Below are 23,409 nucleotides of genomic sequence, written 5' to 3'. Positions count from 1 at the left end.
TCGCCAGGAAAGCTTCAGTAGTTATTTCATTAAAAACCACTCAACTAAAATTTTACAAAACAATGGCAGTACCTATGTTAACGTACGCCTGTAAGAACTGGACACTTAATAGATCAGACAGAAAAAAAAATAGAGACAGCTGAAATGAAGTTCTTGCGTTTCATAGCAGGTTATACACTTTTAGACAAAAAACATAATGAAGATATAAGAACACAATTAAATATATACAACGTAAATGACAGAATAAACCAAATAAGAACTAACTGGTTAGAACACATTGAAAGGATGCCACATAATAGATTTCCACAGCTGACACTTCAATATCAACCTAAAGGCAAAAGGAAAGGAGGACGTCCAATTACAAGATGGAAAGATACAATCTCTTGATGTGGAAACAGGTCAAAGGCCTAATTCCATGAGGAAGAGGAAGAAGAAGAAGAAGAAGAAGAAGAAGAAGAAGAAGAAGAAGAAGAAGAAGAAGAAGAAGAAGAAGAAGAGGAGGAAGAAGAAAGACCTCGAACTCATTGTATACTTTCGAGAAGCTACCAAGCCAATGTCATCAAAAATCGGAAATACATCTTAAGTTACGCAGCCTGATCAGTGTTACAAGTATCCATAGGCCTCTAACTTTGGGGGTGATTTGCATTTTGAGCACCTTCAATATTATATTTATATACAGACTTCCAAATTCCCACAACTACCACCTCCTGAAAATTTGTGTTGTAAAGAGTTTTACGAAGTTGTTGACTGTATTGTGAACTGTTTGAATGATCGCACTGACACTTTTACTGCAGATTTACTTGTTAAGATTGAGAATTTTCTCTTCCTACATCACAAGAAGTGACAAGTGCATACTCAAGCGAAGAAATTTGTGAAAAAATGAAGCCGAATTGTAAGTCTTTTGCATTTTCGCATGGCCATGATTCTATCAGGAATCGAACCCGCGATTTTTCGATTTTTCAGCATTATGCTTTAACCGTGATGCCACCCCACACCTCAAAATACACACGTACTTACGTCTTTAATATAACAATCACAATAAAATATGCCACTGTCCAATTTCAGCAAATCCTTTCCTTCAATCCATTTAGATACAAAATAACTTCTTGTAGTTCCAACAGGAGCCATACCAACACTTCACAATTCGACATAAATGTACACTAAATTGCAGTTTGCAAGCATGCTGCTTCTGCCTTCCATTCTTTCAATATGTTTGTCTCAGACTTGTGACAAGCAAGAGTTGGGTGTTGGAAATTACAGTATAACAAAGAAAGAGTGTTTAGTGGACAGTCCAAAGATGCTACTGTAATTTTCATGTAGGATGCCATGAAAACATAATAGGTTCCTATATTTATTTTCTTTTCTCAACCGACAAATAATGTGAAGATACCAGATTCTACGAAGCAACATTCATAAAAGACACTATTTAATTATGTAAGTTTGCATGTTATAATATGCACTAAAGCCAGAATGAACATGATATGCAACATAAAAGTCTACATATCTGCTATTGAATCTAAAATCTTTCAAATATGCATTATACATGAATTTACTCTAAAAAAAATGCCAAAATATGCAAACATGCACAGAAAAAGTATGGTTATTTGGAATCGTAAGTCATGAAACGAATATTTGCAAAGTTTGAGAAGTGTAATCAGCCTTTAAAAAGAAATGCAAAGTAAAATCTTGGATTACGAGTAACTTGGTTTGTGACTGTTTTGCAAAACAATGAGGAAACATTTTTCTTTAATAAACAAGTGATGTCTTGCAATACGAGCTTCAAATGAGATTAAAGAGATATATAAAAAGTGGAGGCAGTACAAAATTTTGTTCAAATTCACCACCCTGATAAGGTTGTAGCAGTTTGTGCGATAAATCTGTTTAACGAAAACACAATGTCACATTTCTGGAAAATGCTCAAAACAAGGCAAATGAAAGTGTCATTGGATAGGTTCTTAGTCAACGCAAAAAATTCCAGTCAGTCAAGCAGTCAGAAGTGATTCTGATAGTAATAGCACAGTCTAATATATACAGTCACGAAGCTCAATACTTACTAAATATGCAAACATAGATAGTTGCTCACCACCAGGATTGCTACTATCGCCTCATCACAGACCCTTTCCCCAGCAGACGATAAAATGTATTGTACTTTCGATAATTTACACAACTTTTCACAACAAAACGAAATATGGCACAATCAATGCCTTTTCGATCTAGACCAGGCTGTAATGTATGTTCGGGTTTTCTATTTCAGTGTATGGAGCTCAGTGAAATATTATATTATAACTTTATTGTGTATCATTGCTAAGCTTTATTTAGTGTAATGTGTCCATAAGTTCCGTTTGCTTCTTGTTGCAAAATATATTGCAGAAATAATTACAAAACTGTGTTATTTTCATGTGAAGAGAATTTTACGTGTTAATATAATCTGTTCGCAACAACATTTTAAGTTTAGAATGGAAGCTATTTTGAGGTTCAATAAAAACGAATTTATATTGTGATTTTAATTTAGCACATCTACCTTCCTTAATTGTAGACAGAAAATTTACCATACCACTCCTATGAAATTAGTGTAGGTATGATTGTGTTACTTCGTCTCTTAGGTAGTAGATAAATACAATAATTCAGTACTCAATTGTAGTATTAAAATACAGACAAATAGAATGTGACGGGTGTCATACATGACATTATGTTTAATTATAATGTATAATTATGAATATAGGAATATAAGTTAAATATAGTAAACATGATCTATAATATCCATATGACATAACGTACATATGTAGTGGCAGGGCATTGGAGACCACTAAAATTAGACAGAAAGGGGCAACTGGTACAGTAAACATAACCTATAATTTCAACATATCTAAATATTCGTGCGGTGCAACTGAAAATTATTGAATCGTGCATAAATGAATGTATAAGAATTTCGCAATATTTAATCGAAATAAAGGCAGGTAGGTCTATTACACATACGAACAACGTAATTTTCACACCAAAAATAATATTACACCTTAGCTCACAAGGAATTATGTCTGAAGTGTCCCCTAATCATTGTTTAAAATTTTATTAATGCAATTACACTACATTTTAGAGAAATATATGTTACTCTTTATGCATTCCAATTAATTTATATGGTTGAAACGCCACCCTTCGTGATCGGGTTAAGCGAGTCACATGGTCTGCCATATGGCCTGTATTATATCACGATGGCAGTGACACAGTCTATTGTTTCTAGTACTCACAGCGCTCCAAGCGGCTAGCAACTATTGCGAGAACTGCAACTCGTTGACAAAAAATCATCCCAAGCTTCGTGACTGTATGTAGTAGACTGTGGTAATAGTGAAAATATTTTCTTTAAATGTTCAAGAAGTTTACTAAGCAGTAAAACAGGTGAAATACACTCAAAAACAAAATACAGTGAAGTAATTTGTGTTGCAGTATTGTATTGAATTTTACCTAAATTATACTATATTTTATGTGAATAAAAGGTTGTGAAACGAATTAATCTGACTGCATTGTTTTTTATGGAGAAAGTCGCTTTGATATGCATGTGTTTTGGATTAAGAGCACCTTTACAGAACGAATTATGCTCGTAATCCAGAATTTTATTGTATTTGTATGGATATTCAGGCTCTAGTCAACACATAGGGAAAACTCGGCAAATTTGGCAATATTCTTGTATTTCTTTTATTGCCAAATTTCCTCCACAGTTTTAAAAAGTTGAATGACACCTTCATGGAGTTCAAAATCTGACTGTACTTTTAGTTTTCGTTTCATCCGAATCCACGCATTATAGTGGCAGATATTGTTACTAATAGAAAGAAGTGTTGAACACTTCCTGTTGACATGGTGGTAGTGTGGACGTGTGTATACAAAGACGGAAAGAAAGTGTTGTTCATTACCTACGTTTGTTTGTGCATTATATATCAAAAGCTGAGATTCCATATTATAAGGTAAGCCATTTATATAATTAATATTTTCTGTTAATAACTCATCAGGCCTTAGCTAGTTTTATGTTCTTCTTAGCAAAAATTCTCTTCTCCAGGGTAGTGTGAATTAGCCATTTTCCTTTATAGCGATATATTGCTGCTCTCTTTGAAAAAGAATGTGTACTCGATGGTAAAATTTAAGAGTAGGGACGTATGAGGGATTTTTACAGTCTTCAATGCAGCACTGTGTGTGGTGTGCTGCAGATATGCCAAGGGAACGAGGACATTATTCTGAAAAATATTCCAAAGATGATTTGCGGGCTGAGGTTGGGAGTGTTTTGAAAGATAGATGGTCGACTTATAAGGCTTCTAAGGAGTACGATGTGCCCTTTAACAACTTAAAGAGGTTTCAGTATGCATCCACAGGACCCGACGACGTTGTCATTCCCAAGAAAGAAAGACCCCTAGCTCTAACCGTTGAGGAAGAGCAAAAACTGGTGACATATGTAGGCTAATAAAAATGCAAGAACTTGGGTTTGAGCTATCAACAAAAGAAATTAGAAGACAACCCTTCAATATAACTAATAAGAGTGGTCGGAAAAATCCATTCAATTTTTTTTTTGCTTTTGTTTCGTGTTTATGATGTTTAGTGACTTCTTGTCCCAGTAAATTAATTCTTATAAACCTTGTACCACTGATGTATTTTGAAAAATTTACTTTTTAATTCTATTGCCTAATTACCCCTGTACTATTGCCAATTTATCCTGATGAAGTACCATACCTGGAAACATGTCATTTGTTATTTATTATTGTGTTATGTGTAAAGTAATTTGGATTTGTAGAATTTTCTTTCAGAGGTTTAATGGAATTTAATAATAGAGGAATATTTAATTTCTGAATATGTAACTACAAACTGTGTCAAAATACAAAATATTACCAAATTAGACGAGTCACTCCTACTTTACACACAAACGCTTAAATTAGGTTTAAATGTGCTTAGTTTGCCAATGCTACTAAATAATAACAAAATGGCACAGGGATCTCACCTCTTGCATCTGTCTTCAACAGAGCTTCCAATTCCTGAAGTCGTTTCCTCAGAATCCTGTTCTCGCGTTTGTACTTGCCGTGACAATGCAGGTGCCGGCTTGCAGCCTCGGCACCCGAGCTGCCACTCGACTCCTCAGCGAAGTGTCGCAACATGATGTGCAGTTTCTCTTGGTGCTCCTTCTGCAGGACGACAATTCGCCTCTCTGCTTGGAAGTGAGCTTGCTCGAGGGCGTTGATCAGTGCTTGGATTTTCCAGCTCTGTGCCTCATTCTGCAACTGTAGGATAACGTTTGGATGGTTAGTTGAGAACTTAACAATCAAGTCACCGACTCTTCTCTAAATCTCTCGCCATAATTATTATCCAGTTTTATTTATATACCTTGTGCATGTGCTTGATGAATTTCACTAAATAAAGAAGACTTAGGCTCGGTTGCAGAAACGCATATCAAATCAGTCCCTGATCGCCAATCAGTTGATGTCTGATTTATTTGATTGTTCATTGCGTTGCACAAACGTGAATCTCCAATCAACTTGTCTCAATTTACTAATTGCTGATTTGAGAAAGAAATGCATTTGACAACAGCGCTATTTAGCAACCACAGCCAATTTGATGCTCTTTAAAAGTCGCGAAATGAATGCATCAATCGGGCGATGACTAGGAAAACAAGTGAATGCTTTGCTCTTTTGTAGCTTTTTTTAGAAAGGAAGCAGGCGGATTCTATTTGTATATAGACTACAATATAGTGAAAGAAATGAAGCAAACAAAAAACATGAGTGGGCTTCTGTTGTGGGCTTTGCTAGGGGAGTCGACAAGAAATTGGAACATGCATAGCCTCCATAGCCCAAAAGAATTCCATTTCCCATCTCTCTGTTTACAAATTGAGCTCGTAACCTACTCATTAAAAATATTGTGTTGTCATGTGCAGAACCCTGCCAACGGGCAACAACATTCCAGAATTTCAATATGATTCAGGCTACATATTGCCTGTACATTCAAAGAAAAGAAACCGTTTCTATTTCGATAAAGTTCGGCATAATTTTAACCAGGTGATTGGATGGGGATGTGAGCAGTATATATATACAACCAATTACTCTTGGAAATGCTGACATGGCTGAAAATTCTCTCTGGATTTAAAGTCGTTCCCTGTCTCAGGTTGGGGGCTTTATGAGATCCTGCGATAACAAAGCAATTTCATACGTAAAATTCCTAACTACTCGGCAAATAGATGATTTGTGGACCCCAACAAGATCACGTAAGACTGCCTGAAAAATTCCAACAGCATAAAATTTCAGCATTATTAGAACTTGGTTCATAGGAGAAAGTGGAAGGTTTCGATTTGTCTGTCTGCATATATTTGTTTCAATTTTTGAAAGTAACAAAACACACGAATCCTTACTTAACCTAAATCTTTGCTCAAATTCTCTGTCATTATACATAAAAAAATTCATGTCTATCACGGAAATGCCTTCTTCTTAATAATATTTTTTTCATTCTAAAATTTCATCAGAAAACTATTGTAACGCTGTAACTATTTACTATATAAATTACAGTAACTGCACTATAAAGAGAACAACATAAATACTTGATCAATGATCAGTGACTTAACCAGCAAAAATCTGTTGATCAAATCTTATGGAAGACTATCTCTGATCAAATACCGATTGTTCTTTCTGCAACAGAAATAGAACTGATGGCCAATCAAACCCTCCTTGATCGCCAATCATATTTTGATCGGTGTTTCTGCAACCGGGCCTATGAATCAAGGACATTTTGAGCTGACATTATATGTGCACACTTCTTTTATCAGATGCCTCTACAATAGTTATCACAGTGACAACTATTATCAGAAATAAATTGTTTTTTTTTTTTGTGAAAACCAAATAAGTCAAAATTTCAAGGTTTGCAGTAGAAAGAAAAAACTGTTTATTTAAATTGATACTAACTGCATGGAAATGATTATGCTTACACATACTTTAAAGCATTCCTACTTTAGTTACCACTGCATATAAATTGGCTTTTAACTATAGATTTTGATTTTAAAAGAACTTTCGAAAATTGACTTTTAACAAAAAAATCATTGAAAGTATTTATTTTACTGAAAATTTTAAAAATTTCTTTCAAAATTATACTCATTACCTAGATTTCTGGTAATCTGCAGAATCTAGAACATTTATATTGTCACTTAAAACTAATATAGTGAATTATTACAAAGAAAAATAAATATGTATTAGATTAAAAGTAACAGAATAGTAGAATAATTCTTTTCGGGTTCTCAGCCAGGTGAGTTGGAAATTTGCTTCCAAGCTTTCGGCGGCTAGCTCTGCCATCTTCACTTCATTCCCTGAAGAAGATGGCAGAGCTAGCCGTCGAAAGCTTGGAAGCAAATCTCCAACTCACCTGGCTGAGAACCCGAGAAGAGTTATTCTACATCAAACGCCGGGAAAGCCTCAAGTCATACAACAGAATAGTAATTAATAAATTATAATTTACAGTACAAAACTGGTGGAATACTGTATGGTGCAACCAATTTTTCAGGGTCCCCATTTTAAAAAGTTTTCTTGCTTAATGAGCTCAATTTACTGATTTTTTTAAATGACTTAAGAGGGTTTCACTCTATTTTGAAATGTAAACTGAAATCTGGAAATATAGCCTTTCAGAAGTTCAATGCTTCTAAACTCGAAAACACAATGCTTGCTAAATTTTCTACCTCTTGTCTGCAAACAGTATGGCTGCCTGTCTAATGCAGAATTTGAAAGTTTTTTTTTTTTTTTTTTTTTTTTTCAAGAAACAATTTGAATGTAACAGACAGGCGTTTTGGAGTGTTGGAAATGAATATTGGAACATGTGCAATCCTGCAGTTTGGGAATGCTCTGGATGCTTATTAAGAATAAATGAGATTTCATAATTAACTGTAAGTAAAACGCAATAAAATAGTTATTTTTAAAAAATGCAACATTCCCTTTCATATGAAATAAATAATATATTATTGAATAACAGAAATATTAGTATTTTCTCTGTAACAATAAAATTGTATTCAGAAAAGGAAAACACAATTGATCACAGTACTGCAAGTAAAATATGTTTTAAATCAATCCAGGTTGTGTTATTAATGTAAAAAAAAATACTGCATAATATCGGAAAAATTACAAAAAATGAATTTATAATAAATGTTCACACACGATCACTTCAATAAAATATTATTTTACAGTAGTGCTGTAAGTCATCTTCTTTTTGACCATATCACATCTTTAGCATAATCCAATGAACATTCAATATTAATCATGATAATTTGCAATTCATTTTATATTTCAGATGTGTCTAGTAATGTCATAAAATAATGTTATAAATTTCAATCAAAGACACAACTATCTGCAAATGTTTATTTGCTACATGAATATAAGGTATATAAACGTTTTGTGGGGCATCATCAGATATATTAAAATTATGTGATCTGAACTTAGATTAAATTAGATTTATAAAAGCAAATACGAACAGTGTGTAATATATGGTGATAAAATTTCATGAGTTATATGTATACTAATTGTAATAAGAAATAAGATAAAATGATGAATTTCAATGTAGTGTAAATTCAAATATGATTAAAATTGGAATTGTGTGTACATATAACTCATGTTACATTATAATACATTTTATCAAATAATGTTATGCAAATTATGATCATGTTAAAATGAATAAATGGATAAAATCTTGGGTTATACTTATTCAATGTTTAGAAAATGACACGTCTTGGAGAACTGTGTATCATACCAAAGTTTGCAGTAATCGATGTTGTAGGTTGATTGTGATGTGCGTATAAATTATCATTCATATACTGTAAACATAAAAGTATGATTTAGTGATCAATGGGACTTTTATTGTAGATTAGCAAGTGTTTTTAATTTAATTTATATATTATTTTCTAAACGATGGTAGATCATCAAGGGTACACACCATATATTTCACACACATAAGGTGTATCTATTTGAATATGTAATAAGGCAATTCCATGCATTTGAAAATGGCACATAAGTGCCGAAAACATTAATGTTTAATTCAAATATAAACTAGATAAGTATAGACGGTTAGCCCAATTCAATATTATTATATTAGTGGATAAAGCATCAGCACGTAGAGATGAAAACCTGGGTTCAAATCCCGGCACCGGAGAGAATTTTTCTCTGTTCCATTACTCTTTCATTGTATTTTAAACCAAAACATCCGTAATTATTTTTAGGTGTAGCACAAACTTGCTACAACCTTACTGAGCCGCGCCTGTGTGATGTGCTTCTTGAAGATGAAAACACTAAGTGGTTTGTTGAAATATTGGAAAGTTCTTATTTCACCACATGAATGAAATACCCAAAAGCTATAATATGTTGTGTTACTCTAATTCTGCCAATTGCACCTCCATTTTCCTGCTCTTTCCTCAGGTATACCACCTTCTATATCCTCATCTTCATTGGTGAAAGCTTCCCAGGTATCTAGAGATGATTTATGTATGTGATGTGTTTCTTTTACTTATGTCCTTGAACATGGAACCACTAAGAGGTCTGTTAGTAAGTTTCCATTTCCATGAAATACCCAAAAGCTACATCATATTACATACTTACTTCTAACTCTGCTAGTTGCACTTCCAGCTTTCTGCCATTTTCTCTCAGATCTATCACTTTCTGAAAATACTTGTAAAGAAGTGTCTTCATCTCCATTGCTGAAAGCTTCATGAGGCGCTCCACCAGCAACTTCTCTCCCTATGAGTGACAATATAAATTAATATAATGTACAAAATATATTGTATTATATTTATTAACATTTCTGCTTTACAGCTAGAATATGGAACAAGTCAAAAAACTTAATACTTACTTACTTACCTACTTACTTACTGGCTTTTAAGGAACCTGGAGGTTCATTGCCGCCCTCACATAAGCCAGCCATTGGTCCCTATCCTGAGCAAAATTAATCCATTCTCTATCATCATATCCCACCTCCCTCAAATCCATTTTAATAATATATTCCCATCTACGTCTCGGCCTCCCTAAAGGCCTTTTTCCCTCCGGTCTCCCAACTAACACTCTAAATGCATTTCTGGATTTGCCCATACATGATACATGACCTGCCCATCTCAAACGTCTGGATTTAATGTTCCTAATTATGTCAGGTTAAGAATACAATGCGTGCAGTTCTGTGTTGTGTAACTTTCTCCATTCTCCTGTGACTTCATCCCTCTTAGCCTTCTAGCTAGTTCTTTTGCTACTAATGTTACCCCTCCTGTTCTATATAGACTTGTAACATTCCAAGTACCAAATCTCAATAACTTATTCCTTTGCTGTGGTCGTGCCAGAGAATCAGTCCCATTCCGAGGCTTATTTGAAGGATTTGTAACAAGCTATTTTTTACGGTGAAGGGCTGTTAGCCCTTCGCCCAACCCCCAAGCTGGAGGACCACCCCTCATCGGCTGTCCGCGACTGCTTATTCAATATATTCACAGCTACCCTCCATATCAAAAAACTTAATACTATTATAAAATCTTAATTTATAGTCACAGTCTAGATGAAATATATACAGACGAGATTTACAATATAGTCTACTAGTACAACACATAGTTTTAGTATCAATTTCATGAAGTGTTATTGAATTTCATGAATTCACCTACAGAATAGAAGGCGTGAGAAATTAGGTACTTCTTTAATTTGGCCCTAAATAATCTTATGCTTTGAGTTTCATTTTTTATATTGACGGGGAGGCTATTAAAAATTTTTACTGCCATATAATGCACTCCTTTTTGATAGCACGATACATTTGGTGATGGAGTATGAAAGTCATTTCTTTGACGTGTATTTATGCTATGAACTGTTGAATTAGTTACAAAGTTTTCACGATTACATACAAGGAAGACTATTAATGAAAAGATATACTGATAAGCCATGGGCATTGTTTGTAGTTCTTTGAAAATAGTCCTACAAGATTCCCTAGATTTGGCACTTACTATTATTCTAATTACTTTTTTTTTGTAATAGAAATATACTGTTACTATCTTTGGAATTTCCCCAGAATATTATTCCAAAACTCATTACCAAGTGGAAGTATGTATGCAAAGTATATTGTTTTTAAGGTACTGGTATTTCCTATCTTTTGCACAGATCGAATAGCAAAACAAGCTGAATTTAGTTTGGGGGTAATTTCCTTAATATGATTTTTAAGCCAAGAAATTTGGTTGTTGTTGTTTTTAATAGGGATCTATTGTTAATTATTGTGCTAGAAATTTGCGAGGTTGAATTTGCACAGGATTTAAATTGAACCCTTTCCGGCATCTGTCATTCAGAAGTCTCTTCATAAGACATCCTTGATTTCTTGTGCTCTGTGGCCTGTATTTGAGAACATGTCTGGGAAAATGAGGATGTATGGTAACCCTAAGTGTATATACCCTCGGTTAGTGACATGATAAAATCAAAATCCACATCACGGGTTCCATGAAGATATAGGGTTGCACACTTCTGCCTGTTCTACTTTCACATTTGTGAGAATCTCTGAATCAACATTTAAAATTCACAAGTAGTGACAGCATCTTGTAACGTAGCCAAAATTCAACATAGCACATGCCCATAGACACTACGGTAGAGAGAAGAATTTCCATTTTCCTTTCTGAAATCTGTTACTAACTTTTAGCAAAAACTTACAAGATCATTTTCATTATTTGACTCAATGGACATAATTTCTGATGTACAAAATTTATATAAAGGAAGAAACTTTGCAGAAACCCATACTGGATTACCTACTGATACAGCTACTTCTGTTCCAACATTACAGTACACTGTTATCACTTCTGCTTTTAAAACAGAAACCTGTCAGAATTGTAACAGTCAATTTTTAGCTAGAAATAACAAAAAATACCAATCTAAGATGAATTCTCATTTACAATAAAAAGGCAAAATTCAGGGAAAATGTTAATGCCAGTTTTATGTAATCTATGAGAGAATAATTGTGATAATAGTACATTATGCAACGAGCCTATAATGATAGTAATTAAGAAGCGAGTATGGATGTTTATGAAACGAGCACAAGCGAGTTTCATAATTTTCATACGAGCTTCTTAATTACTATTATAGGCGTTTCATACGACTTTTTATGCTCGACCATATTTCTAACTTGAAATTATTCAGATACATTTTATTTGTATCTGACAAGATCGGAAGTGACCTTGTACTAGGTCGTGAATTTGAGATGTGCGCAGACGCGAAAGTACTGATTTTTTCCAAGGAACAATAATGTCATTGACCTTGTGTAATCCTGTTAAACTTGGTATAACCTTGATTATTGAATTCGACATTGAAAAACGGGATGACAAATTGAATTTATTTGAATATTATTTACAATTAACGCTAATTATTATAGTAACAGAACATAACCTTCTGCGACAGTATTGGATTTCCAGCCTCCGTGACTTTTTGCTAATTCTCTTTCGATTGCATATCCGAGAATAATCGATACTTGCGGTTTTATAATGGTAAAAAGCTGACTCGTTATTGGCTGAACACCTGTAAGCTGAGTTGTCACTGGCTGAAAACACCTGAACTTTAATGAGTAGGTGTACTTTAATGACATGCATTAAAGGACTGCTACCAGGTGTATAATTACTACATTTCGGCATGGTCGAGCATAAAAGCAATTAAGAACATAACCTGTATTATTATAAATGCTATAATGCTTTTCATGTGACTTAGTTCGTATGTCTCACAACCTTCATGGCTACAATATTTTATCAGGGCATATGTAATATTTAACTTGCCATAACTAACAGCAACTGAGTCTTAACAATACAACTAGGCAACATTGTTTAAGCCCGAATGGCTCATGTTGTTCTCAGCAGCTAAAAAGCCGCGACTTCCACGAACTAAGTTGTGTGAAAAGAGGTATAGCTTACCTTTTCCCTTTGCACATGACTACTATCCAAGCCCTGTCCCTTCCGTCCACAAATTAGCTCGTTCTTATACTCAATTGCAGCATCAATGGCTTCAATCGCTTCTTCACATTCCAGTAACTTCCTTTCTTCTACTGTGGACAATTTCTTATCCTGAAAATATTGAACAACATTAAAAAAATTTTTTGATGTAGTTAAAAATAAGAAGATCATCTTACAAGGAGGGGATAAGCTATTGCAGTCACTGACTTCCATGATACTATTTCAGATCGAAGTTACAGTAAAAGTTTACAATGCTCAATGGCTGTTGAGTTTTTGGCAGGAAAATTGCGGTCTCTCGCCTCTTTATGAGAACTTGGAGTGAAGTTGCAAAGCTGGTAATGAAGAGGTCCCAAGGTTGAGATCTATTAAATTTAACTAACATTTATTTTTTTTTTCTTGTCATATAAAATTATTCTATGCTTATAAATATAACAGATAACGCCATAAGAGGTTCTGATTTTGCAATTACTCAGGGCTAACAGTGCTGCTCTACTATAATTAACAATAGCATTGCATTGATTATGAATGTTTCATTCAAGAACTGCATATGCGTCGTGCATTATTCTCACTACCACCACTTGGAAAATGTAGCGAATTTGCATAATGGCCTCTTTAGGCATATTTGTAGACTGTTAGAGATAATTCCAGCATCTGTCACATTCCACAATTTCGGTCCATGAATATATAGGGCCTGGCAGAATGATCTCCCCGGTTTTAATTGGCCACTGCACAAGTTTCTTGACAATTGTGCTTGAGTAGTATAAGCCATGCATTTCAATTACCATCATGGCGTGGACATGTGAACATCGCACATTTTGTTGTTGAAGCATATTTAAAAAATGGTGACTCAGTGACTGCAAAACAGCGGCAATTTCGTACCCATTTTAGAGTACCGTAGAAAAGGGTAAAGTCGATCAAAATTTTGCAATTTTTTAATGATATTGAGGTTATGCAATGGAGCGAAGTTCCTCAGAAAATAGCATTTTGTCGTCATATCTTTCACTTATGAAGGCACGTTACAAGAATTGAATTACAATCTATAAAAAACTGTTTTTTTATTTGACTTGTGATCGAAGTTACCTGCTTAAATAGGGTAAAGTCAATCACCATTGAATTTTTAGTTTAAGATCGATTTTAAAATATTGCGGAGTAAAGTCGATCACTGTTTATGTTTTTAAAAAACAAATTAAGTGTATTACATATATTTTATTTGTTATAAGGGGTGTAAAAAACAATAATAATCTTCAATATATGCCTATAGCATTATATAGTGTATCTTTTGTTACTGTGATCATACTATTTGATACAATTAGGCCTATAGGTCTCCACTGTACAATAGTGACTATGATTGCCAACTTATAAAACATAAAAACACATTTTAATACTTCACATACCAACAAACAAAGATTTAAGAATTCAAAATTTACATTGAAATACCACCCTTCAATTATAATCTAAAATCCAATTCAACATTGCTTAGGTTTATATCAGACGTTATTTGAAATCTTCCCCTCCTCATGTCACTTTAGAAACTACGTTGTTCCCATAGTCAGATACAGTAGGGTGTACAAAATATGTTCCTTTGGCTGTGCTTCTCTTACGCAAGAAATTCACCATAATTTCGTCTTCCTCTTTCCCCACTATCCCATCAATATAAGCTATACTATGACACTTTTCTGTTTATAAGTGTTAGTTGGATGTATTTCGGTGAACAATTTATTCTTCCTGCTGGTCCTATCTGTTTCGAGTAGGTCGATGGCATGATCGACTTAACCCTACAAAGGTACAAGTTTTCTTAAAATAATAAGTTTCAATACTAACATTTACGAACTGCAAAACTATTATTTCAGGATACAATCTCAACGAAAAGTACTTACGTATACTTCCTGTCTCCTTTCACTGCTGACTATAATTTAGAGTTTGTAAGACTTTGTTTTCATTTAAGAGAAAAAGTTGAGAATAACAATTTTCACTTCAACGGTAATTACACTGTGTTCCCATTGTTGGCATTCGCAGGCTTTTTGTTGTCCCTCTCGCTTACATTTACAATGTACGACAATGAGGTCAGCATAACAAAATTTTAACAAGTAACTGAGAAAACATATAATTTTCAATAAAAATCGCAAATGATCGATTTTACACCCACTGATTGACTTTACCCACTTCTACGGTAGTTAACCACAAAAGAATTCCTGATAAGAAAACCATACTGTTATGAGTGAAAAATTTCAGACAAACAAGTTCCATTTTAAAACGGAAATCCAGTAGAAGTCACAAAATTCAGGCTCCCGAGAATATCGCAGCAGTGAGGTATGCTGTTACCACATCTTCATGATGTTCAGCCGTTAAACATGTTCTGGCACTGGGAATATCTGATTGGAGTGTCAGAAATCAAGTTCCATCCCTACAAAATTAAGGTGGTTTAGGAACTTCAGCAATGTGACTGGCTCAACCGCCAAGATGCTTGCAAGACATATGAAAGTATTCTAGGTGACGCTCTTGTGCTCAGTAGTGAATAAGCTCATTTTGTTGGGATGCGTCAACAAACAAAACCTCCAGTATTGGTCCACAGAAAATCCTCGAGAAATGCATCAGCAACCTCTCCACAGCAAACCTGTTACAGTTTGGTGTTCTGTTGCACAATTTGGAATAATAGGGCCATACATTTTTGAGGAAGGAGACACAGTCACTGTTTGAGGAGTGTATAGCTCGTGAGGGCAAGCATTTGGACGATATTATCTCGAAAACAAAGTGATGTTAAAATTACAGGCATTCTTCTGTAAGATGGTAAAATAAAATTTTGAGTATGTTGCTCTTTTTATTTATGTTTCAAATCAGGGAGATCATTCTGCCAGAGTCTACTAATTTTTCCAGCCACAACCACTGCCACCATAGAACTATCATGGAATTGGGTCATTGCATTGTATTTTGTATTGTATTTATTAACATTCCATGGTATTCATACATTGCTTTACAGCTAGAATATGGAACAAGCCAAAAAACTTAAAACTATTATAAAGTCTTAATTTATAGTCACAGTCTAGATGAAATATATATGCAGACAATATAGTTTACTAGTACAAAACACAGTTTTAGTATCAATTTCATGAAGTGTTATTGAATGTCATGAATTCACCTACAGAATAGAAGGCGTGAGAAATTAGGTACTTCTTTAATTTGGCCCTAAATAATCTTATGTTTTGAGTTTCATTTTTTATATCGATGGGGAGGCTATTAAACATTTTTACTGCCATATAACGCACTCCTTTTTGATAGCACGATAGATTTCCTGATGGAGTATGAAAGTCATTTTTTTGACGTGTATTTATGCTATGAACTGTTGAATTAGTTACAAAGTTTTCACGATTACATACGAGGAAGACTATTAATGAAAAGATATATTGACAAGCCATGGGCATTATTTGTAGTTTTTTGAAAATAGTCCTACAAGATTCCCTAGATTTGGCACTTACTATTATTCTAATTAATTTTTTTTGTAATAGAAATATACTGTTACTATCTGTGGAATTTCCCCAGAATATTATTCCAAAACTCATTACCGAGTGGAAGTATGCAAAGTATATTGTTTTTAAGGTATTGGTATTTACTATCTTTTGCATAGATCTAATAGCAAAACAAGCTGAATTTAGTTTGGGGGTAATTTCTTTAATATGATTTTCAAGCCAAGAAATTTGGTTGTTGTTGTTTCTAATAGGGATCTATTGTTAATTATTGCACTAGAAATTTACGAGGTTGAATTTGCACAGGATTTAAATTGAACCCTTTCCGGCATCTGTCATTCAGAAGTCTCTTCATAAGACATCCTTGATTTCTTGTGCTTTGTGGCCTGTATTTGAGAATTAACTATGGATTTCTCTCCCTAAAATATAATTATTGTAGAATAATATCAGAGAAAAAAAAGATACAATAAAGGGGCATCGAACACATGACCACTGCATTACTAGCCTCATGCCTTCTAGGATATATAACCAACATGGACTGGAAGAAGATAACTACATTATAGTCAGACCATCAGATCTGTGCCCCCGTAAGATATGCGAACTGAACTCTAATTCCTTCTCAGCCTTGGTAATTCATTTCTCTCCCTGCATTCCTATCTCTCTCTTTTCTATCTCTCTCCCTTTCTCTCCCCAATTACTCACAATTTTGGCCTTCTTACGGGACAGTTTACAATATTTGCACTTGCAGTCCAGTGTTGTCAACTCAAAATGAATACTGTAGCATGGAGTGGCGAAAGAAATATTATTAAGTACGTAATACCATTTTGCGATGAAAAGGAACAAACAGGTCAGTATCTGTTTACTATAAATCAGGCAACAAAAAGAGCAACTGATATCACAGGTGAGGCTTATTTTATTTCAATTGATTATGTATTAAAATTATTTACTTAACTAATACTAATAATACAACATTTTATGTAATTTATATAGACAGGTCAGAACTCCTAATAAAGAAAATCAGGAGAGAGGGAGTCTGTGCAGGAGATGAAAAGCTGGAATCACCAGAGAAGAACAGACCAAGAGAACTTTTAATTATTGTAGATGATATGAACGGATGTATTTTAAGAAGAAAGATACAAGAATTTTATGCCATTCAGAAAGAAGTTTCAACATTGAATTAATTACTGAAAAGTAATAATTTCCAAGGTTGGAGAGAAAAACTACAGAAAGTGATTCGAGACATGGGATTTAGGTTTAAAAAATGTACAAATACAAGATGTATTTTGATTGAAAGAAATAATATTGTAGCATGGAGGACCAGTTATTTATGACACTGTTTGACGAAAGTTTGGCAACATCCCTATTCAGAAAGGTTCGTGGCCTGCTGTTTAACATGGTGGGAGGAAAGCGGGTGGAATGGAGTGAGTACAGGCGTTAACTTTTCCAAGAACGACGACAGCGCTGAAGGGGCACAGATCCGATGGTCCGACAATAAGTACAGACATGGCATGCCACAAATTTTGCTGTCAATAATTCAGCAATTAACGAGAGTTGTATAATTTGATTTTGCGATACTAGGTTTTATATCATTAATTTTTCATACATATGAAAGTGTGTGTTAAAGGCATACAGGGAAGTTATACAGCCATTGCTTAGAAGAGGTGTGTTATTGATGACTGTATCAAAAATTGAGTGTCTACTAATTTTTCCAGCCACAACCACTGCCACCATAAAACCTACATGGAATTGGGCTATATGGCTCTTTCTGGCCTCTGTCATCCAAAAGTCTCTTCAGAGGACATCTTTGATTTCTTGTGCTCTGTGCCTGTATTTGAGAATCAACTGTGAATTTTTGTCCCCAAAATATAATTTCAGATTAACTTGAGAAAATAAAGACACAATAAAGGGGTTTCGAACACAAGACTACTGCATTACTAGCTTCATGCTTTCTAGGATAAATAGCCAACATGGACTGGAAGAAAATAACTACATTAAGTAAAGAGTGGGATGCCACAAATTTTGCTGTCAATAACTCAGCAACTAATGACAGTTGTATAATTTGGTTTTGCTATACTTGATTTTACATAATTAATTTTAACTGAAAACAGTACAATCAAAACCAGAAATCCTACTGTTTTTTTTTTTTACTGGATTATTTTACGACGCTGTATCAACATCTAGGTTATTTAGCGTCTGAATGAAATGAAGGTGATAATGCCGGTGAAATGAGTCCGGGGTCCAGCACCGAAAGTTACCCAGCATTTGCTCGTATTGGGTTGAGGGAAAACCCCGGAAAAAACCTCAACCAGGTAACTTGCCCCGACTGGGATTCGAACCCGGGCCACCTGGTTTCGCGGCCAGACTCGCTGACCGTTACTCCACAGGTGTGGACTCCTACTGTTAAAAAAGTTACTGACCACAAGTTGTGTATAAAATAATGTGTAATAACAACATGTCAAAGGAATCATGCCAGAATTGCATGTCAACAAATTATGTATTACTGAAATATTTTAATGAAAGCTATTTATGTTTTCTTATTATGTAGACAAGGATAGGAAAAATTATTACATAGTTATATGGCTGTAATGTAAACTTGCAATTTTGTTGATATGCTCTTCTGGCATGTGTGCTCAATATTGAACTTCAGTATGGAAATCGAAAAAAGATTAAATTACCTTCTGAAACTTTTCATCAAGACCACAGCGTTCTTCTAGAAGACAATCTTTGGTCTTTCGCAGACTCCAAATTTCATGTCGTAAAGCTTCCTTTTCATCTAAATCCTCTGCCTTTTCCAGATCTGTAGATTTTTCTTTCAGCACTTGTTCTAAATGGGATATCCTGGCACTTACTTCTCTGATGCTCTAAAAACCAATAAAAAAAACTGAATAAAACTGTGTTGTGTGTTGAGAATTTCAGAACACATACACTCTTTGACTCTACATTACACCACACGAACACACCCTCACAGGAAACAAAACAAGAGGTGCCAAGGCCAACAACGACCAGTTCTGAGGATGATCCATAAAAGGTCGAAACATGTAAACCAGGTACGATAGTATTCAACACAAGAAAGTCTTATAATACATATTCCGAAAAAATATGAAAAGTTTTAGTCTTCTATACATTAGTTTCACACTAAGCCTTCGATTTGAAGATAACCATTCAAGTAAAAATAAAATTATAAACAGATCTTCTCTACAATTAAGCAGATGTTTACAACTGATGGTAAAAACCAAGTAATATTTCATTTCGGAATATGTATTGTATATCTTTCTCGTGTTAAATTCTATCGTACCTGTTTAACATGTTTCGACCTGTTATGGGTCTTCTTCAGAACTGGTTGGTACTGGTCTTGGCACCTTTTATTTTGTTTCCTGTGGGGGTGTGTTTGTGCAGTGTAATGTGGAGTCAAAGAGAGTGTGTGTTCTGAAATTGAGTTGTGTGTTGAGAATTTCATTTGGATGTGTTTTTATGTGTCTGTATATTTCGTATTATTCTAGTGTGTTTAGTTTCTGGCTTTTTGGTTGGATGTGTAGAATTTCTGAAGTGATACAGTGTTAAAAGTTGTGTAATCAAGATGTATAATATTTCATTATGAGTAAACTTTCCATGGAATTTAACAATTTGTGGCCAACAGTGAATTCTGATTATGCATTATATTGCGACAACAGTACCAATACTTGCAAATGTGTTGTAGTGCCAAATGTAATTTAGTTCATAAAATGTGAGGACAGACTATATAAATATAGGTATATATGCACTTAGTAAATTACCTGACAGTCCACGGTTTGCACAGACATGCTTGGCAAAAAGAGACATGAAGATAAAAAAGGTAGTACTGCATAATTTTACTTTGCAAATATTATCTTACTAGTTGTTTATTGTGAAATAAATAAAAAAGAAATAACAATGTCCGAGAAAGCTTATAATCTGTTTGCATATGTATAGGAAAACAACTTTTTCATAAAATTAAAAGATTCATCAAATGAATACAGAAGAACCTGAAAAAAAAAGTACCATCACCAGCTCTGAAAAAAATAAACAGACAAATATGTGTAATACTACAAATGTAATCTCTACAGTAACATTTGTGACACCTTTCAAATTGATTATATATCACGACTGTATCTGAACAGAAACAGAATTTTTCTGTCACAAAGTAGAATTTTGTGTGAACTCAATGAAGAAATGGACTAGAAATCTTAAAAACCAAGAAAAAATCTATAAGATATATAGAAATGCTAGAGGAGGAATAGCTGCATTGCCAAATGATGACGAATACGTGTTATTCTTAAAGGAATTATGATTTCAAACATTTTCGCTCAATTCTAGAAAGATTTAAAGCTTATCGTTATTTAAATATACCAATGACACGTCCAGCGAATATGAAGTGATTTCAGAATTATTTGACAATAGTTGGCAATGACACCAAAATGAAGAGCCACCATTCAATATTCAACACTTTACTACATTAAATGCTAAATTGATTGTTCAGTTATATTTATGTAAATTATGTTTAAGTTTCCCTTGGACTCTAACAACTAGTCAACTGAAAAGAATAGAAGCAGCTGAGATGAGATTACTAAGACAGATAGCAGGCTACACTCTCTATGACTATAAATATAATGAAGACATCCGACAAGAACTAAATATCGCAGCCATTACAGAGACAATCCACAAGTATCAGAGCAACTGGCATGAGCATGTTCTACGGATGCCAAATGATAGACTACCCAGGAGATTATTAAATTACAGATCCCTTGGATACCGAGATCGTGGACGCCCGAAGAAGCGATGGAGAGACCAGCTTTTCACCTGAGACGGAACAGGCCAAATGGCCTAAACCCTGATAGCTATTGATGATGACGATGATGATGTTTAAGTTTCCATACCTATAGTCGCGACGCTGTTATTCCCGGCTTGACTCCTCCTCTTTGCTTACGTATTAGGAAGTGAAGGGTCTATAAAGTCTAGGTAGGTAGTATCATTCGCCATTTTTGTTCTTTCGTTGCCGAGCTACCATACGAGGAATCTATTTGCCACACCGTTAAACATTATCATGTCGTAGCTCCTATGATAATAAATCAAACGCAATGTAATTCAGCAAATAATCGAGCAGCAAATAACGTCTTCGTGTGCTTTCTGAGAACGCCAACGAAAGAGCCAAAATGGCGGGCGATTATATTAAGTATTTATCGAGCCAAATTGAAATAATGTCTTCATCAGCGAATCACAAGACGCACACGTTTAAATGTAGATGACCTGCAACGCAATTGGCTGCCGGAAATTAGAGCGACGGGAATATAATGCATTCAAAACAGAACATATTTTGTACTTAACACATTAATTAAAAAAATAGAAAAAAGAATTTCTAACTCGAGTCAGCTTTGTTTCATACTGCACACAAATCATTCTGGAAGAGAAGCATCATTAACAGAAAGACTACATTTAGCTTTACATACCAAAATACCAGTGTCGAAATATTTGAACTTCAACAAAGCAGCCATTTTGACGGACTTCAAAACAGCAATGACTCACTGAGACCGTAAAGGGCTTTGGGCCTTATACTTGTTTGGATGATGGTGATGATGATAAACCCTGATAAACCCAGATCTCTGGGTAGGGAACACCGATGATTTAACCATTCATATGAAGGTGAGTAGGGAAAGTGATCTATGAAGAAGAATGCATTAAAAACAAACTTGAATTAACAACTAAAATAAATGATCACCTTAGTGAATCACGTAACATTGATATAGGTGTACCTCAAGGGACGATTTTAGGTCCTGTTTTGTTTTTAATATATATCAACGATTTACTTAAAATTGACATTGAGAAATATTCTGATACTCTGTATTATTATGCTGATGATACTGTGGTTATATTTAGCAGTTCGAGTTGGAATGAAAATTATCAAAATTCTAATAGTGGTATTAACATTATTAAAGAATGGCTGGATGCTCACTTACTTTCTTTGAATGTTTCTAAAACAAAATTAATACCATTTTCATTAACATCACATGGCCTTGAGCAACTAAAAATGAATAATAATAGAAGTATAACAGTACATGATTGTAACCTACCTACTTGCTCATGTAACACTTTGAGTATATCCTCACAAGTTAAATATTTAGGCATTATTATTGACCAACACTTAAAATGGGACAAGCATATCTCCTTCCTGTGTAACAGATTGCGTAAAACAATCCACAAATTTTCCATTCTACGCTCTTATTTACCTATTTATGTTCTGCGTACTGTGTACTTAGCTCTGTTTCAATCAATAATTCAGTACGGTATATTAGGTTGGGGAGGAATGGCAAAATCGACTCTCCATCCTTTAAATTTGCTCCAAAAAAGAATTATCAAAATTTGTCTATATAAAACTTTTGATTACCCAACAAAATTATTTTTTCAGGAATTTGGTGTATCAAATCTAGAACAAATTTATAAACAATCATTGCTCATTTACTTCCATAAAAACCACAATAAATTTAAATTTGATCCTCACAAATACCATACGAGACAAAACTACAGTTTCTTTCTAAATACTCCCAAATGCCACACAACTGCTGGATTAAAACACAGCAAAAATTTTGGACCCAAAATATATAATGCATTAATTAGAGCTTACCCCGAGCTAAGTACACTTAACACACATAGATTTAAGAAACAAATCAGATCAATTTTTTAATTGTTTAAGCTAATTGAGTTAAAAATTGTTACTCTAATATTTACTGTATGTACTTTCTTATTTTCTATTTGTATATAGACCCTATTATTACATGCTGTATTGTTATACCATTTATTAATGTTATTGTGCTCAATGAACTCTCTTAATTTTGTGATGTATTTTGTATAACTGATCTGAACTGCGCCCGAGCACAAGCTTCTGCTCTTTCGGGCTGCAATGCCTAATGTAGCTCAAGTGTAAAGTATTAAATATTAAATTCTTCTTCTTCTTCTTCTTCTTCTCCCTTCAAGGTTTAGGTGATATCACCTGTTCCGGTC

At 34.2% G+C, this 23,409-nt stretch overlaps 1 protein-coding gene across 1 annotated transcript in view; it reads right to left on the bottom strand.

Moving 5' to 3' along the window:
• Positions 1–23,409, bottom strand: part of cos (kinesin-like protein costa) — an 85,732-nt gene that overhangs the window by 4,352 nt on the left and 57,971 nt on the right. Inside the window, exons 15-18 of the mRNA XM_069838403.1 lie at positions 19,074–19,259; positions 12,899–13,048; positions 9,591–9,728; positions 4,979–5,255 (exon numbers count right to left, since the gene is read on the bottom strand). Coding sequence (XP_069694504.1) covers positions 4,979–5,255; positions 9,591–9,728; positions 12,899–13,048; positions 19,074–19,259 — 751 coding nt within the window. The remainder of the gene's footprint in view (positions 1–4,978; positions 5,256–9,590; positions 9,729–12,898; positions 13,049–19,073; positions 19,260–23,409) is intronic.

The sequence above is a fragment of the Periplaneta americana genome, chromosome 10 (genome assembly GCF_040183065.1).
Source record: "Periplaneta americana isolate PAMFEO1 chromosome 10, P.americana_PAMFEO1_priV1, whole genome shotgun sequence".
Taxonomy (NCBI): domain Eukaryota; kingdom Metazoa; phylum Arthropoda; class Insecta; order Blattodea; family Blattidae; genus Periplaneta; species Periplaneta americana.
This window is presented reverse-complemented; position numbering and strand designations above follow the sequence as displayed.